The sequence below is a fragment of the Myotis brandtii genome, unplaced genomic scaffold (assembly GCF_000412655.1).
Source record: "Myotis brandtii unplaced genomic scaffold, ASM41265v1 scaffold285, whole genome shotgun sequence".
Taxonomy (NCBI): domain Eukaryota; kingdom Metazoa; phylum Chordata; class Mammalia; order Chiroptera; family Vespertilionidae; genus Myotis; species Myotis brandtii.
Genome location: NW_005360891.1, coordinates 2,882,900 through 2,901,233, shown reverse-complemented (window position 1 = coordinate 2,901,233; position 18,334 = coordinate 2,882,900). Strand labels below are relative to the sequence as shown.

The following is an 18,334-nucleotide window of genomic DNA, read 5'->3' as shown; positions in this document are numbered from 1 at the left end:
GGAGGGAGGGAGGAAGGAAGGAAGGAAGGAAGGAAGGAAGGAAGGAAGGAAGGAACAGCATGTACTCTAGATATAGCTTTCCCACTGACAAGTAGCCTGGTTAAGTTACCTAACCTTTCTATCCTGTCTCCCCAGTTAATGGTACTCGTCCTATAATATTCTTGACAAATGTAATCTGCAAACATGTAAAGTGTTTGCTAGATGGCACATAAGAAGAAATGATGATTTCCCTGTTTCTCTTCTCCCTTCCAAGGCAAATTCTCACAAAGGTGCTTAGGATTCCATTCTCTCCTCCCTCTTCTAGGTCCTTCCTCTCTACTGGTCCCTTCTCCTCCACTTTAATATGTTGAAAACTTCCCACTTCACACAACAAACAAATGAAAAAAGGTTTCCTCCTTTTTGCCCTGTTCCCAAAGCAGGCCTCCTTCCTACCCTGTACTTCTCAAACTTCTCCCATTTTCTCATTATCTATATTAACCCATTTCAATTTTGTTTGAACTCTACTATTCTACCAAAATCTTTTTTCATTTAAAAATAAATATTGAACACTTTTTTCTTGAAGCCAAGATGGAATAATAGTGACCAGTTCTATCTCTCCATCAAAAAGATATAAAATTAAATAAACCAGATACAATTATATGAAACAACAGTTTTCCAGACACTAGACATCAGGCAACAAAGGATAGTGATCCCTAAGAAATGAGAAACAAAGGAGGTGAGCCCTAGCACTGCCCCAGCTTAATACCACCTTTAATGAATTTCCAGATCTTGGCACGAAGAGGAAAAGGTGAGGTAGAACCTGAGAGACTCCCCTTGTTGTGGAAACTGAGTGAAAGTCTAGGGAGTTGATCAAGGCAACTACAGCTCATTGGACTGTCCAGTGTACTAGAGAAGAGAGCAACAAAGAGAGAGGAAAATCAGAGGGTGTCTCTCAAATAATGGCACATGACTGAGAAAACCACCTCAGGCCAGGGGAAGAACCATCTGAAAGGTTGAGAGAAACCATTTTAGGCACTCAACACAAGGCTGAGAGCTGTAACTGTTCCCCCCAACCAGAATGGAAAAAACTCAGAACTCATGGGACAATGGGTAGAGTACACAGAAAAGTCTTCTCTCAAATAATTAGCCCTAGACTGAGCATTGCTCCAGACCAGGCTAACAATTCACACCCAATTAATCTGTTTCCAAGTAACTCAACTGCATCCCAGAACAAAGTTCAAGAAGATTTATACAGCCCTAGCAGGTTTAGCTCAGTGGATAGAGCATCGGCTTGCGGACTGAAGGGTCCCGGCTTCACTTCCGGTCAAGGGCACATGCCCAGGCTGTGGGCTCGATCCCCAGTAGGGGGCGTGCAGGAGGCAGCCAATCAATGATTCTCTCTCATCGTTGATATTTCTATCTCTCTCTCCCTCTCCTTTCCTCTCTGAAATCAATAACAAAATTTTTTTTAAAGTTTTATATAAATATATTCTGCAGCCAACAAGTTAAAATTCACAATTTCTGGCAACCAGTCAAATATTATCAGACATGCAAAGAGGAAAGAAAACAAAACTCATAAAAAGAATAAATAATCAACAGAAGTTCAAGACACATCTGACACAGAAGTTATAATTAGCAGAAGAGAACATTAAAACAGTTATTAAAGCATGTCCCATATGATCAAAATGATACAGACATGAAAGATGTAAAAATGATTTAAATTAAACTTCTAGAGATGAAAACTACAATTTCTAAAATGAAAATACACTTAGATATTAATAACAGATTAGGGACTGGAAAAAAAGATTAGTGAAATTAAAGGCATGAATATAGAAATGATCAAAAAATAAAACAGAGAACAAAAAGAATGGGAAAAAAATGAAACGGCACTGATGCACTGGGGTCAACTTCCAGCAATCTAAAAATGGGCAACTGGATTTCTTAAAGGGAAAAAGAGGGGGGGAGGGGGAACGGAAGAAATAATGGCTGTAAACTTATCAAACCTGATGAAAACTATAAATCCACAGGTTTGGGAAGACCAACAAAATCCAAGCACAAGACTCATGAGGAAAGTCACCCCAAACTGCTCAAAACCAATGTAAAAGAAAAAAATTACAAAAGCAGCCAGAGAAAATGATGTCATACATAAAAAGACAAAGATGGATAACATCAGATTTTTCATCAGAAACAATACAATACAAGCAAAAAGACAGTGGGGAAACATCATTAAAGTACTGAAAGAAAAAACTGTCAACCTAGAATTCTATATGTGGCAAAAATGTATCCTTAAAACCAGAGCAAAATAAAAATGTTTTCAGGCATACAAAAACTGAAAGATGCATCACAAAGACCCACAGGCAAGAGAATTATAGATAAAAAATATGGATCTACATAAAGGAATGAAGAGCACTAAAAATGGCAACTATAAGAGAAATATATAAGCTTTTCTTATCATTTACATTTCTTTGAGATAATTAACTCTTTAAACAAAAATAATAACAATGTATTGTGAATTTACAATTATATGTAAAAGTAAAATGCATGACAACAATAGCATGAAGGCCAGCAGGAGAGAAATGGAAATACTAGATATACTATTTTGAGTCTTATACTACATGTGAAGTAGTGTAATATCATTTGAATGTATTGCGTAATAAGTTAAAGCTGTATACTTAAACTTCAAAGCAACTATTAAAACAACAAAACAAAAGCAATAGCTAATAAGCCAACAAAAGTGATGAAATTGATTCATAAAAAAACATTCAATGCAGCCCAGCCAGAGTGGCTCAGTTAGTTGCGTGTTGTTGTGGTCCTATGCACCGAAAGGTTGCTGGTTCGATTCTGGTCAGGGGCCCACATACCTGGGTTTCAGTTTCCATCCCTGGTCTGGGCACCTACAGAGGGCAACTGATCAATGTTTCTCTCTTGCTCACTCTGCCTCCCTCCCTCCCTTTTTCTAAGCATATCCTCAGGTGAAAATAAAACAAAAACATTCAATCCAAAAGAAGGCAGTCAGTGAGAAAAGTCCATTTTCCCAAAAACAAACAGAATACCAAAAGCAAGATAAAAAGCCCAAACCTAACAAAATTAATAATCACATTAAATAAAAACAACTGAATTAAAAGATGAGATTTGTCAGCCTGAATGAAAAAGCAAGCCCCAACTATTTCTGCCAATAAGAACTGTATGCTAAATACTAAGATGCCAAAGAGGCTGAAAGTAAAAGTATACACACACACACACACTATGGTAACATTAATAAAAAGAAAGCTGGCATGACTATTTTATTATCAGTCAGTAGATTTCAGAGCAAGGACTATCACCAAGGTTAAAGAAGGTTATTTCATAATGATAAAGGGGTCAATTTATCAAGAGGACACAATAATCAATGTTTATACAACAAAACAGAGCTTCAAAATATATGAAGCAAAAACTAACAGAACTACAAGGAAAATTAGAAAAATCCACAATTATAGTCAGACTAACAATATCCCTCTCTCAATATGACTAGGATGAACTCAAATTATGCTGACTAAAAGACAACAGACAAAAAGGAATACACACTGTATAATCCCATGAATATAACTCTAGAAAATGCAAAAAAACCTAACATATAGTGACAGAAAGACATCAGCAGTTGCCTAGGAATTGATGGGAGTATGAAAAGGAATGGAGGACTGGTTACAGAGGAGTACATGGAACTCCGGGGAATGACAGCTAAGTTTTATATCTTGATTGTGGTGATGACTTCATGAGTGTATACATGTCAAATTTTGCCAAACTATACACTTAAATATGTGGAGCCTTTTGCCAATTATATCTCAATAAAGCTGTTTAATGTGTTATATGAAATAATCCATTATTCACCATGCAAGCTCCAGCCCTAGAGATAAAGCACTGAAGGAGATGGACACAGGATTCATCAATACAGAACTAATAGTCTTAGCATAGAAAAGACATCGAATACTACTAAGTGAGACAAAGTCTATGAAGCAGCAGGTACGATGTGACAGTACAGATTCTGAAAGGTACAGATTCTAACTCAAGAAAGGAATCTCTAAGTAAGTAACACACAAATCAAGCCGAAAAAATGCAATATGAGTTAGCTAGGTGAAATATAGGGGGAGGGGGGGATATACAAAGACATTTACTGAATAAAGTTTCTAGGGGGAAAAATCTATAAGATAACTATCCAGAAATGGAATTGCTGGGTCAAAGGGCAATTACAATTTATAAAAAAGGTTTTCTTGCTCAGTTCTTTGAAATAGAAAAAGACAAAGTGACATATACTGTTTACACAGCAGCGGGAATTTTAGAACAATTTAATGACACTACTTAAAACAAGAGAATACCTAACCTCCAAGGTCTTTGAGACCAGGGACCATATCTTCATCCTCACATCCTAAATGCAGAGCTTCACCCACCCGAGGTGCCCACTCAGTGTGCTGAATTAATGTATATTCCTTAGGTTAGTGTAAAAGAAGTCAAGCTGTCAGGAGGAGCTCCTGAATCATACCTCACTTTCTCTAGAAATAATTTTCAAAAGAATTAACCTCTTTTTCATCCTCCTCCTCAAGTAAATAACATAAGTCCCACCACGTGAACTACAGCAAAAGTTAAGCTGATCTGTTTCCATTCCTCTCATTTTCCAAATTCAACCTCCATAGAGCCCAAGTGTAAACCATTAAAACCCTAAATCAACTTTCCTTCTTTGCTTAAAGCCCTAAATGGCACCTCACCACCTCCAGTTGTGCATCCCAAACACAGAATCTAAAACCAACACAGGTGAACGGAGGGGAGAAAAAGGAAAACTTTGTGAGTTTTTATTGGATTTAGAGAGCTATATATTATGAGATTTTGCTTCCTGCTTTTTTGTGTTAAAAATAGCCTTTTATTTATAAAAAGATGGGCGAGTACATGAGTTTTTAAAAATAGATATTTTCTAACTGATTTTAGAGAGAGGAAGGGAGAACAGAGAGATAGAAACATCGATGAGAGAGAAATATCCATCAACTGCCTCCTGCACGCCCCCTACTGAAGATCTAGCCGGAAACCCAGGCATGTGTCCTAACCAGAAATCAAACCTTCACTTCCTGGTTCATGAGCCCACGGTCAAGCACTGAGCCACACCTGCTGGGTTACATGACAGTTTTTAAGAAACATCTCCACTTGGCAAATTAAGAAATTGGGCTTTTTATGATGGGTGAGTTTTATTTTTTATTGAAGGGCCCCATGAAGAAATCAGTCCTGTCTCACTTTCCCAGGAGATTTTTTTTCCTCCTTCTCTCCTTCATTCACTCAATTTATTGAGCATCTGCTATGCTAAGAGCAATGGCAGAGTAGTGAGTAAAGGAGAAACACCGTCTTCATGGAGCTCACAGTCTAGTGAAACAAACAGATATCAAATAAATACAGATTTAAAACTATGATTGTACTGCCTATGGAGAATACAATGAAGGAGCCCAAAAATGAAGACAGGAAGGATAGTCAAGGAAGCTACTACAGTTCAGGTAAGAGATAACTGTGATTTAGACAAGGATAGAGGCATGAAGAAGCCAAAATCTTCTACCGGATTTGCTGAAAGATTGAACAGGCGGGTTTAATGAAGAAATAACTCCATGACGTCAACATAAGCAACTACATAGACCTGCACTAATGGTCCCAACTTTTTATGCCTCCCTGGGTCAATGCCATGTGGTGTGAGGTGGCTATAATTATTCTAGACATGATTATATGATTTGCTTAGGCCAGTGGTGTGCCGAGCTGGCATGGCCATGGCATACTCAGCCCCACGTTGGGTGCCATATGTGCTGAGCCAGGACAGCCAGGTTCGGTGAGCCTGAGAAGGGGGTGGTGAAGGATTGAGAAAACACAGACAAGAGAAAAAAGCTGGGTCTAGGTGAGACGCTGTCCTCTCTCCTGAAAGCCCTGTCTTTATTTAATGCCAGATTCCACAAGGCAAAGTAAGGGCGTGGTTAAAATGTTCTCGTGAGTTTCAAATCTACTCAATTATACCCACCTGGTCAAGCTTTGTTTACTTGCTGCACCTCCTGCAGCCTGTATCACTTAGTAAAAAAGCTGGGTCTAGGTGAGACGCTGTCCTCTCTCCTGAAAGCCCTGTCTTTATTTAATGCCAGATTCCACAAGGCAAAGTAAGGGCGTGGTTACAATGTTGCCACGAGAGGAGCGTGCCCGCCTATTAGTCCCAGGCTTCAACCTGTCCAAACGCTGTAGCCGCTCTCCACACAATGGGACAACAGCAAACTTATTCCAAGCAGTAGCTTGAAAAAGTGTTTGTGCACTGCTACTTGTCTCTTGGAATAAGCCTGGACTAGCCGGCTAAAGAATGAGAGATCGAGTGGAGTAGAGCTAAGTGGGGACCATCTGAAATAACCTTAAGCCAGTCTATAGCCAAAGAACCCCTAAACGTATGAGGAAGTCCAGCCAAGATGAGCAGAGACGCCTAGCAGACCCATTATTGAACAAAAGTGTACGGAGGAGCCCAAGCCACACCTAGAACCACTTACCTGACCTGTAGGTGATGAGATTCACTGATTGGCTGCCTCCTGGATGCCCCACACAGGGGATCGGGATCGAGCCCACAACCCAGACATGTACCCTCGACCAGAATCGAACCCAGGACCCTTCAGTCCGCAGGCCGACGCTCTATCCACTGAGCCAAACAGGCTAGGGCTGGGATGACTTCTTAAATGCATAAACTAAACATGGTGGTACCATTTACTGATATGGAGTGGGAGAGGGAATGGAAAAGAAAAACCAAGCTCATTGTATCTTACCCTGCTCAACTCTTACCTAGCCTCCAAAGTGCAACTTAGATATCGATTCCTCCAGGAAGCTTTCCCAGATCTCCCGGGCTGGTTTGGAAAGATTAAGTACTACCGTTATGTTGTGTACATATCCCAATCACTGCCTTACCACACTGCTTTATAATTATCTGTTTACTTTTCCTCCCAACTAGATAATTGCACCTTTATGTTACAGACTGTCATACTCATCTTGATGTTAGCATGTAACATAAAACAGGGTCCCAATAGATGTTTCTGAATTTTATAAATGAATTAAACACATTATTTGACACTATAAAATCTATTCATCAACTGTAGATCAGTATTTCTCAAAGTGTGATCTACTGTCAACATGCACCAGAATCAGCAGGGGTGTGTATTAAAAATGCAAATCTCTGGGCTCTCTATCCTCAATGAAAATGCCATTCTCCACCTTGTGTGTTTTTTTTAAAAAAAAGGTAAAGTGGCCCTGGCCGGCTTGGCTCAGTGGATAGAGCGTCAGCCTGCGGACTGAAGGGTCCCAGGTTCAATTCCGTCCATCCCCAATAGGGGGCGTGCAGGAGGCAGCACATCAATGATTCTCTCTCATCATGGATGTTTCTCTCTCTCCTCCCTTCCTCTCTGAAATCAATAGATATATTTAAAAAAAAACAAAAAGAAAGGTAAAGTGGTGACTAGCTGGCCTGCTACAGACACACAAAACAAGTCCTAAGAAGTATGGGTACGAAAACCAACTCTTCCTCACAACTTTCTGGAGATGTTCTCTACAATACAGTCCTTAGGCTAACATCACCCAGGTAACTGCACCTGCTCAGAACTACAGTGGGGTTCCTCTTTTAAGAAATGGGTCGGACTCAGCCAGAGAGCAGGAGCTGGGGTCCCAAAGAGGTGTGGCTTCTCAACGCACAGGTTCACAGAGGATGGATGCTCCAGGCCCAGGGGAAAGCAAGTTGTGAGCTTTCTCCGCAGCAGGGGCCAGGCCAGGACGGACAGGCGGTCTCGGCCCGAGCAGCACCTGCGTGCCGGGCCCCGGAGCCCAGCGGCCCAGCCCAGTGCCGGCCCGTGGTCCCGCCACAGAAGAGCCGCGCGAAGGTGGCTCCCACGAAGGTCCGGGATGGACGTCCTTCTCCAGAAACCGCCACCCGGTGTCCACCCCAGCCCGACGGGCCGTAAGGAAGGCCCCGAGTCGGAAAGGAAGAAAATGCGGGAAGGGTCTGGCCCTTGGCATCCGAAAGGGAAGAGGAAAAGAGTGCAAGGGGACGCCGCCGCTTCCCACCTGCGTCTAGTTCCAGCTGGTAACAGGGCAGCGGCTCGAGGGAGAGTTTGTAACCCTCGAATCGGGGGTCCAACAGGGGTCTCTTCACCCGCAGCGAGCAATTAGCGGCCACCTCCATCGCCTTCCAGGTTCCTAGCGGGAGAATTAATAAAGCTCTTGTTGAAAGGTCCGCGCTTCCCTCGTTGCACCGAGGCTGGGAGGCTGCGTGGGTCCCATCCCATTAAACACTGCGGTGCAGCATGCCTTCTGGGAAATGTAGTGCCCGTGAGCGAGTTGACTGTTGCATGCCGGGATGCGTAGTTTCCAGAGAAAGCACCGCCCAGCGCGACAGCGGGGGCTGGACTCTCTTACCCAGAGGGCTGAGCGGCCAGGAGGCGGCCCGCGCTGGTTAAATTCTCATCTTATAGGCAGGGTGGCGAGGCCCCGCCCCGGAAATGCGTGTTCTAGCTTTCTGTGTGCTTAGGCGCCCGAGCTACTGAGGGTCTAAGTCCGGGCAGCCGAAGAGTGTGGTAGGTAACGGTCGCCAGCGCAAGGGTCATTTCGTCGCTGGGAAGGGACGGCCCTCGCCCGCGGTGATGGTGGTGAGCTATGCCCGTGGTCCTCAGGGCCGGGACCCGGGCCCGGCCCAGGCTCCTTTCGATGTGCTGTCTTTCGTTCGCTTCCCCGACCCGCGCTCGCGGGCCTGTAGGGCTCTCCGACTGGGCGTGCTACCGGAGTTGGCCCGGAGCCAGTCCTCGCTTTGTTTTCTGGCTCCTCCCCTCCCGCCTCTCCGCTGTCTCCGCCCCGTTCTGCTTTCCCCAGGAATGACTGGACCGGGAGGGATCCCCTAGCGCCCTTGTGTCACCGGTGAGAAAACTGAGGTCTTTCGGAACCGACTTGTCCAAGGTCACTGTCCGTATTGGAGGGGCCGGGGCGAGATTCAGTTCAATATTCTGGGCATGGTCCTGACTGGACCTCAGAATTGCTTTTGAAAATGTTAAACCTCCAGCTGCAAAAGCAAACATGTCCTAGTCCTTTCTCAACCCCTCCTTTTCCCTTTGCACTTGGGAAAAAAGAAAGAAATTTCAACTCTGAGAAGTCATGCCAGCCTGCGTTTTCCCAAAAGGGCACATGGCAGGCTGCAAAGTGGTCTGAAGCGACTGACAGGTGCCGGCTGGTTCCAAGCCTCCCAGCCTCGCCTCCCTCTGCTTTCTGCACCATTTTGGGCTGGGCTGGCTGTTTTTACCGGAAAGTGAGAATGCTCCAAGTGAGGACTTCGTTTGGGGTTTGTTTCCCCCTTTGATCAAGAAAGAGCACAAATATACTCAAACAGCAGGTTTAGTCGTCGCGATTCAGGACACGTCCCCGTGAGAAGGGAAGCACTTAACTTAACCTGGAAATTGCACTTTTCACCAACATATCCTAGACTAGCATGGCTTCCCCAAAAATTTTGAACAGAAACCGCTCGCAGTCGGTCGTGATGAGCCCTGGAAGTGTTTGGGGGGCGGGGTCAAAGCCACCCGAGTGCAAAACCGACTTTTTCATGACTTTCTTGTCTCAGTGCCTCAGTTTCCTCACCTGTAAAACACAGATGATGTTAATCATACTTCTATGAAATAATAGGTTCTGGGAGTGGAATGAGTTAAAAAAAAAAAAAAAAGCAACAACAATGTGTTAGCCCGGCACTAGGCACATACGTGTGTCTTAATACATGTGACGATACTTGCTACTTCCAGACTCGTTTTAATAAAGGGCATCCGGGGGGAGGAAGCTGTTCAGGGAGCTTATCAGTGTGCCTCCTGGGGATGCCGAAAATATGGAGAGTAATGACGTCGTTAACGCATTGTTGGTATTTATCGCCCCTTCAGCCGATAGCACGGTAAAGGTGTGGCAGTGCTTGCCTAGAGGATTTAGGAGGGAATGCTTTGTAAGTGCTCTGTGTCTGAAAATGCCTGTTGATGTTCAGGTTAGCAAGATGAACAAAGATGCGCAGATGAGAGCAGCGATTAACCAAAAGTTGATAGAAACTGGAGAAAGAGAACGGTAAGTAAGAGACTTTGTGGGTAAATTGTATTTAACGCCTTTAAGTTACGGTTACTGTATCTACAAGAATCGAAATATGAAGGAACAAGACTGATGTCAGTGGAAAGAATTACAGAAAAATAGATTGTCAAAAGCTTCAGTTCCTAACATGTGTAAACGATAGGCAGGCCTATTCAGTATTGCAAGAAATTAGAGGGAAGTGAGTGATGTAGAAAGATGAACAAGAAATGACTCTCAGAGATTGTATAATAGCAAAAAAATTCCTAAATAACGACAGTTGGAGACATAATGTTACCCACTTTTTAACAGGGAGACAGCATAATAGAACCAGTATTAGTTACCAAGCTCTTTTTTAATATTCATCCAAGGATATGTTTCTATTAATTTTAGAGAGAGAGGAAGGAAAGGGGGCAGAGGAATATTGATCGGTCTCCTCGCACCGAGACTGGGATTGAACCTGAGACCTTTGGATGTGTGGGACAACGCTTCAGCCAGCTGAGCCACCACAGCCAGGGCATTGCCAAGTTCTCTTAACCTCAGTAGCATGTACTATTCCTACCATCTGAAATATTCCTTTCTTTTTCTCCTAATCTTTAGCTACGTCTAGCTCATCTTTCAAGTCTTAATTTAAATATTTCTTTTGAGTATCCTGGTCTATCAGAACATTTAACATTGTATTATGACCACCTACTTAGCTAGTTTGTATCCTTCAATATAATCTAAATTACTTGACAGCAGAAATACCAGTGTATATCCATTATCACGCCTCGTTCTTAATTGGCCAAGTAAATATTTGGAAAAATGAGCACAAAGGTTTGCAGGTACAAAGGAGAGGCTGAGGAATCAAGAAAGGCTTCCAGAAACAGGGTGATAAATTTGCTCACTATATAACTTCAGCACCTTAACAGGTGCGGGTTAAGGTGATCAGTTAAGATCTCACAGGAATCAAGAAAGGCTTCCAGAAACAGGGTGATAAATTGTGAGGGAAGTATATATAGGGAACAGGAGGGATCTTTCAATTCCACCTGCGGGTTAAGGTGATCAGTTAAGATCTCACCATAGTAAAAGAGGTACTTCAGCTGGGGGAGAAGGATTAGCAGTTCTTCAAGCCAAAAAAGTAGAGAAGACAATCTAGGCAGATGGAACAATGTGCAAAATCACAGCTTCTGGGGAAGTGCAGAATCAAAGCTAGGAAGAGGTAAAGGGTAAAAGCTGTGTGGACAGGAGGAGTAGATTTTGTATAAGTCAGCTTTTTTTTAGTTGAAAATGATAGAAACTGGCTTAACCAATGGAAATACATAAGCTCTTCTAACTGAAAAGTCTAGAGCTTAAAATTGCTTCAGGCACCGCTGGCTTCAGGCACTCAAAAATTATTGTCAACAATATATCTTTCTTTGCCTCTCAGCTCTGCTTTCCTCTGTGTTGGCTTTATTCTCAGGCAGGCTCTCCCTACAGAGATCAGTGGTTCAAAATGTATACCCCTCTGGCTCAGACTACCTTCCTCCTGATAGTTTCAATAAAGACCTGCCCTGATTACCATCTCACTTAGGTAATAGGCCAGTCGTGGTCACCCTTGCCTAGGTCACATGTCCATCACCAGAACCCTACCCAGATTTCTTACACTGAGAGTGGTAGAGGTTTTTTTGTTTTTCTTCTGTCAAAAAAAGGACAGAAAAATGAGTGGTGGGTTTTCAAAAACATCTGTTGTTGATTTTATTCTTGGCTGTTGGGAGGCATTAAAAGGTTTTTTTAAGGGAATGACTAGATCACATTTGCACTTTAGGAATGTTACTCTGGCAGAGTGGAGCATAGACTGGAAGCATTAGAGACAGAATGCAGAAGATTATATTGGGTTAAAAATGAAAAACAGTAAAATGAAAAGGAAAACTCAGGTTGTGGTTTTTTGTTTTCTAAGTAAAATCAGAGATGAGGAAGAAGGTGGAAACTAGAAAGGTGCCTTGGGAAACTGAGAGGATAGTATTGCCAGTAATGAGTCTAGGGGACTATGTATTTGTTTGTTTATTTCATGTAGCTTAGTTACTGAGTTTCTACCACATGCCACGTCCTGTTAAGGTGCTGAAGTTATAGTAGTGAACAAAGTGAAGTCTGTCCTTTCATGGAACTTGCATCCTAATGGGGGAAAACAGACAAGAAATGTCTAATATGTCAGGTAATGATGAGTTCTAGAGAAACAAAGCAGAGAATAATGGGGTATGTTATTTTGGGAAGAAAAAACAGGGCTTCACTGATAAGAGATCAGAAGGACATGAGGGAGATGGAGGGACTCCAAAAGCCAAGGTCCCAAGATAGGAATTTTTGGGGCATTTTGAGGAGCACACGGAAGCTAATGAGACTGAATAAATTGGAAGAGGGAAAGAAGGAAGTCAGGGCACAGCTGGGGAGGGGGCAGATCATGGAGGGTCATTTAGGCTGTAGTAAAACTTGGAGTTTCTTCTGGGTAAATTAGGAAGCCACTGGAGAGTTTTGAGCAGTGGGAAGAGAATGGAAGTGTGCAAGGAGAACAAGCAGGGGAACAAGTTAGAGGCTTTGGGAATAGTCCAGTCAAGGCAAGGTGGTAGCTTGCACAGGGCAGAGGTGATACAAAACATGGGTGCAGGTACTTATTTTAGAACTGGAACCAGTAGGACTTGCTCATTTGTTGGATGTGTAGTGCGAGCAAAGTTGCAGTGAAGGACGCTGCCAAGATTTCTAGCCTGAGGGACTGGAAGCATGGAATTGCCATCGTGACAAGGAGAACAGAACAGGTTGAGGGTGGAGAGGAGCATGAGCTGGGCTTGAGCCCGGTGAAGATTGAATGACCTGATTAAATATTGAGATGAAAATGCCACATGGTGGAGATACAGGAATATTGAAAGAAGCAGTTTGGTTTGGAATATGACATGTTTTAAGCTGAGAAATAAGATGATTTAGGTAGAAGATTGAGGATTTTTTAGAGTGGGTATGGAAAAGGAACAGAAAGTACTGATAAACTATTTTATTACATCCATGATGCCATTAGTTGCAATATACGCCTTTTTTTTAAACCAGTAAGAAACAAGAAAACCCTGCTAATTAAATTATGATAGGGCCCTGGCCAGGTAGCTTGGTTGGTTGGAGCGTCTTCCCATAAGCCAAGGTTTCAGGGTTGATCCCAGGTCAGAGCATATACAAGAATCAATCAATGAATGCATCAAGTCAATGGAACAACAAATCTATCTCTCTTCCTCTCTCTCCCTCTCCCTCTTCCCCTTTCCCTCCTTCCCCTCCTCCCCCTCCTCTCCCCTCCTTCCCCTCCTCCCCCCTCTTTCCCCTTCTCCCCCTCATTCCCTCCTTCCCTCCTTCCCTCTCGTCCTACCTTTCCTACCTCCCTCTCTAAAAATCAATAAAAAAATTTAAATTATGATAGGCATGCCATTTACTGAATTGTTAAAATGTGGGGGGTAAAGTGTTAGATTCATGAAATACATAATTGATGTATCATTTAGAAGGTTAATGGAAAAAGGGAGGGGAATCTTTGAGATTAGAGAGAGAAATAATGGGGAAGTAAGAGAATTAAAGGATAAGAATTTGTAGTCAAGGAAGGGATTTTGGAGTTTGAAGATTTCAGAGGTGCAGCTGCTCCAAGCTCAACTAATATCTTCCAAAAGGTTTATAGCCTCACAATATTTCTGTTGGTGGAGGGAGGTAGACAGGGTGTAAGAAGGCCAGAGTAGAGTTTCTTGAGAAGTATTGTGCCCCATCTGCTTTATTTTACTTTGCTAGTAATGAAAATGAGGCCATGTCCCCACAAGATCAAAGAACTATTTAAACTATTTCGTGATAGAACCAGGATCAGGACATGGTTGAAGTTTTGTGACTGGCAAGCAGGGAATTTTTAATTGAAGGGTTGAGCTTTTGATTCAAACGTTCCTATCTGAGATATTGCACATTGTTGTAGTTTAATTTGAAAACACTTTTTTTTTTCTACACAGCCTCAAAGAGTTGCTGAGAGCTAAATTAATTGAATGTGGCTGGAAGGATCAATTGAAGGCACACTGTAAAGGTAATCAGTTTCATTTAGAAGATAAGCTAATTCCATTGTTCTCTGTGTTGGTTTGAGGTTCACTAGAAAAATTACAGTCAGTATTGTAAAGGTATATAAGTGGTCAGACATAATTTTAAACAAATGGAAAATTGACTCTTGTAGTGATGATTTCCTCCTCTGTGATAATATGTAGACCTAATTCCTAAATTTATAAAAAAATTTTGTGTATTTCTCTTAAAACAAGTGAAGCAGGATTTTTTATGGCTTTAAAATGTGGAATCTCACCTTTTCAGTGTGCCCGTTCAAAATGAAACATTCCTTATTCCTAATATGTTTTAATTAACCAACTGAGTACTTTATGGTTGTTAGACATTTAGGAATTATCTCTCTTGTCTTTGACAGTGTTATTTTGAAAAATTCATGTTAAAAGCTCTTAGAGAATTATACTTATTTTTTTAAATGTACAATGGGGGCTTGTTAAATTGCTTAATGTTGATGATGATTCCATTAGACAGATTACACATGTCACTATGACAAGCCTCCTTTCTGGCTCAGCTTTTAGGATAATAGCATTTTGGTTATTTTTAATGATTTCCCATTGTATTGTAATGGTTTCTACAAGTAATGATAATAGTGACTATTTATAACATTAACTAATTATGACAAATCAGTAAAAGCATAGACTTTGAGGTCATACAGATCTTCACTGATAAAAGACTAGAGCTGTATTTCAACTCATGTTTGGATGAGTTATTTAATCTTTATGCTTCAGTTGCCTCATCTGTGAAGTGGGAAAAATGCCCAGCCCATTTCATTATTGTGAATATTAACTGATATAAAGCATCCAGCACACAGTAGGGGTTCAGTAAACATTAACTACTTTCCCTCTTGTTTCTTTTGGCCCAGTCTAGAGAAGAGAAAGGAGCAAAGGAGTTTTGTATTTTCATTTTGGGCTATGAAATTTTAAATTGGACACAAATAATAGCTTATTCCCCCTCCACACATTTAAGAGCTAGTATGATAACAGTGAAATAAGATCTGTGCAGTTATAAATTTCTAGCTTTTTATAACTGTTAGATTTGACCTTACAGTTCAAATTCATTCTGTGCTATATTTGTTAAGCTAAAGTTATTTAGCTGAGAGATGAACAGGCTTTTATGATATTATCTGGTGAATACTTAATGTGTTTAAAGTTGAACTAAATATTCATTAAAAAAGAAGTGTCCTCTTTTTTTTTTAAAGACCAATCTGTACTCTAAAAACATGATCTTAACCCTTCCTCTATGAAAATCTTTCTTACAGATAATGATTTTAAATGATATGATTTGTTTTTTGCTTTTGCATAAGAGGTAATTAAAGAAAAAGGACTAGAACACGTTACTGTTGATGACTTGGTGGCTGAAATCACACCAAAAGGCAGAGGTAAGGAATATAAATTGTGTGAAAGGAAACGTGTGCTAAAGACATGATTTTTTTCTGTCATGCTGGTTCAGCTTTTCTTTCTTCCTACAAAGAAAAACAACTTTTCCAAAATTATTTGGAGAGTTGATGTTCCCTCATTGGGAACAATTATAATTGTCTCACTGCCTCCCTAGCATGATTTTGAGTAACAGATGAGATAAGAGGTGTAAAATGTTTTGCACTCTGAAACAGTATACAAAGAAATTGACATGATTGGTAAGAAAGATATTTTTTAAAATATGGGATCTTGTAGAGGTAAATATACCTGAAGCTACGATTTATAAACTATTAAATATGGCCTGACTTCACTTAATATTTAATAATTCAAAGTTTTACTCTGGTCCGTGAGTCATTGCTCTGCTATCACTTTGCTTATTAAAAATAAACAAAGCTCTGTCTTCTTGAATGTCTAATTAAGAATGTAGTAGCACCATAACTTCATATTCAGGGTAATCCATAATTAAGATTCACCCTGCGACCACCTAATTTCTCCCTTTAATGCCTTGTTTACAGAAAGCAAAGGAAAGAAAGGAAGTATGTTAACATCGACGTTATGCAATAAATAGTGTCAGGAAACTACATTATATTCTTATCTTAGATGGACCTACATTTTTTTCCCCATTTACTTTGAGAAAGTTTAAGTGAAACCAGGTAAATTAGATGACCTATTGTTTTCTCACACAAAAATACTAAAAATAATTTAAATGTAAATAAGTAAATATGTTTGAAAATTATTCTTAGAAACTACTCATTCCCCAAACTGCTTACCTGTTAGAAAGGAGCTAGGAATCCCTTGGTTCTTTCCATCATATCTTTTGGCCTAGTTACAGCTACAAAAACCTGACCTTTTCTTTACACATATCTCAGAAAAGAAAAATAAAACCAACACTATTTATTGTTCCCCCCATGACTTTACATTTTAAAATAATTTTCCCTAAACTTGTTTTCTATTTTCCTTCAGTAATTTATGCCTAATTTGTTAACATTACTTAGGAACCGGTTATACAGGGTAGAAATTGTCCTTTGCTCCTCCTTGAACACTGGTATCTTGGACATATCAGTTCTTTGTAGCTCCCCTGCTAGAGAATGAGTAAATAAAGAAAAGAGAAGTGAAAATAAATTTGTTCTCTTAGTCTTCTTTATTGTGAAGAGTAGAAGCATTTTACTTTTTTAAATATACAGTAAAATTGACCGTTTTAGTGTGCAGTTCTGTGAATTTTATACACATGTATGAATTCATATACCCACCACTCCCTTCAAGCGATACCTTTGTATTCATTCACACCCTATCCCTATCCCCAAGGCAACTGATCTGTTCTTCATCACCTAAAAGTATGTTTAATATACATATTGATCACAGTTCCAGTGGACTTGAATTAACCATGTAGTCTCTATTTCTAGACAGGCTGAAACTAAACAATTTATAGAGGAGTACCTGTCTCATCTGATTTGTGTGCTTATTTCTGAAATTCTTATAGAAATATTTAACTATATCTGAAGCTTTCCATTTCCTCTGAATACAAGCACATAGTGTTAGAAGTGTTAGTTAATTCTCTATTGCCCTTATTTATTAGGCAATTAGAAAAGGAACAGTAATGTAGATTTATTGATATTTAATAATAAAATTTCCAAGAGCAGGGCTTTTTTTTTTCTTTTCGTTTTTTTTTTTTTTAATACTCCAAATAGATAGTACAGTCATATGGTTCAAATTTGTTAAGTAAAAATATAGGAAATGTAACCACTGTTGTGGTTTTGCATCTTTGCTGAGTCAGAGAGTATATGCATTTATTTCTATAAAATATTGTCGAATTACCTTCCAAAAAATGTTGGAACAGTTTATACTCCCACCAGCTAATATGAGAGTGCTAGTTTTTCCCTCAGTCTTGCCAACACAGTATATTATTAACCTTTGGATTTTAGCCAATCTGATTGGTAAAACATGTTATCTGAATGTGGTTTTAATTTTCATTTCTCTTGTAAGGTTTATCCCCTCTTATGTTCAAGAACTCTGTGTTTCTCCTTTTCTTCATCGCCTGTGCTCGTTTTTCTAACAGCCTGCTGATCTTAGCAAATTGAAGAAATTTTAGAGTAGAGAGATTAGCCCATTTCTGTAAAAGTGATTTCCCAGTTTTTGTCTTTTGCCTTTGTTTACAGTGATTTTGACCAAGCTTATTAAGTTGCTGTTGCATTTGAATTAAATTTATCAATCTGTTATAGCCTCTGTGTTTTAAAAAGGCCGTTTTTCACTTCATTTAAAGAATTTTCCCATGTTTTCTTCTCTGTGTTCAATGTATTTCGTCATTTCACTCAAATAATAAATGAAAATATACTTTATTTTTTCAGATGTTTATCTAATTTGTTATTAAAGCTCATGAGGGTATTTATAAAATTGATTATAAATTTTGGATTGGTCATCCTGAATAAGACATCAAACCTAAAATTGGCATATATTCATTGGAATCTTCTTACTCTTATATTTTTATTTTTATATTTCAGCCCTGGTACCTGACAGTGTAAAGAAGGAGCTTCTACAAAGAATAAGAACATTCCTTGCTCAGCATGCCAGCCTTTAAGATTGAATTAGATTGTGTTGTTTTGTGGTCTTATTTCTGAAAGTAAAACTTGCCATAAATTAGGAATCGCTTTCCCAAAATAAAATCCTTTTTTGTATGATGGTATACAGTTTTCGGTAATGATGTATACATTGTATTGATTTTTTTCCCCTAAATGTGTTATTTTAATAAATATCTCATGAATGAGTTTGAA

General features: G+C 40.1%; 2 protein-coding genes across 3 annotated transcripts in view; one reads left to right on the top strand and one right to left on the bottom strand.

The window, feature by feature from the left end:
• Positions 1-8,410, bottom strand: part of NUDCD1 (NudC domain containing 1) — a 61,735-nt gene extending 53,325 nt beyond the window's left edge. Inside the window, exon 1 of the mRNA XM_005869058.2 lies at positions 8,062-8,410. Within this exon, the coding sequence (XP_005869120.1) occupies positions 8,062-8,179 (118 nt within the window). The 5' untranslated portion in view covers positions 8,180-8,410. The remainder of the gene's footprint in view (positions 1-8,061) is intronic.
• Positions 8,411-8,476: 66 nt separating this feature from the next.
• On the top strand, positions 8,477-18,334 carry ENY2 (enhancer of yellow 2 homolog (Drosophila)). 2 transcript variants are annotated; one of them, XM_005869056.2, is made up of 5 exons: positions 8,477-8,642; positions 10,007-10,083; positions 14,055-14,125; positions 15,455-15,529; positions 18,065-18,334. In XM_005869056.2, the coding sequence occupies exons 1-5, from the start codon at positions 8,637-8,639 to the stop codon at positions 18,139-18,141; spliced, it is 306 nt and encodes a 101-aa protein (XP_005869118.1). In that variant the 5' UTR covers positions 8,477-8,636; the 3' UTR covers positions 18,142-18,334. The 2 variants fall into 2 exon arrangements, with proteins under 2 accessions (XP_005869118.1, XP_005869119.1); XM_005869057.2 differs by having other exon boundaries at positions 8,479-8,570; positions 18,065-18,328.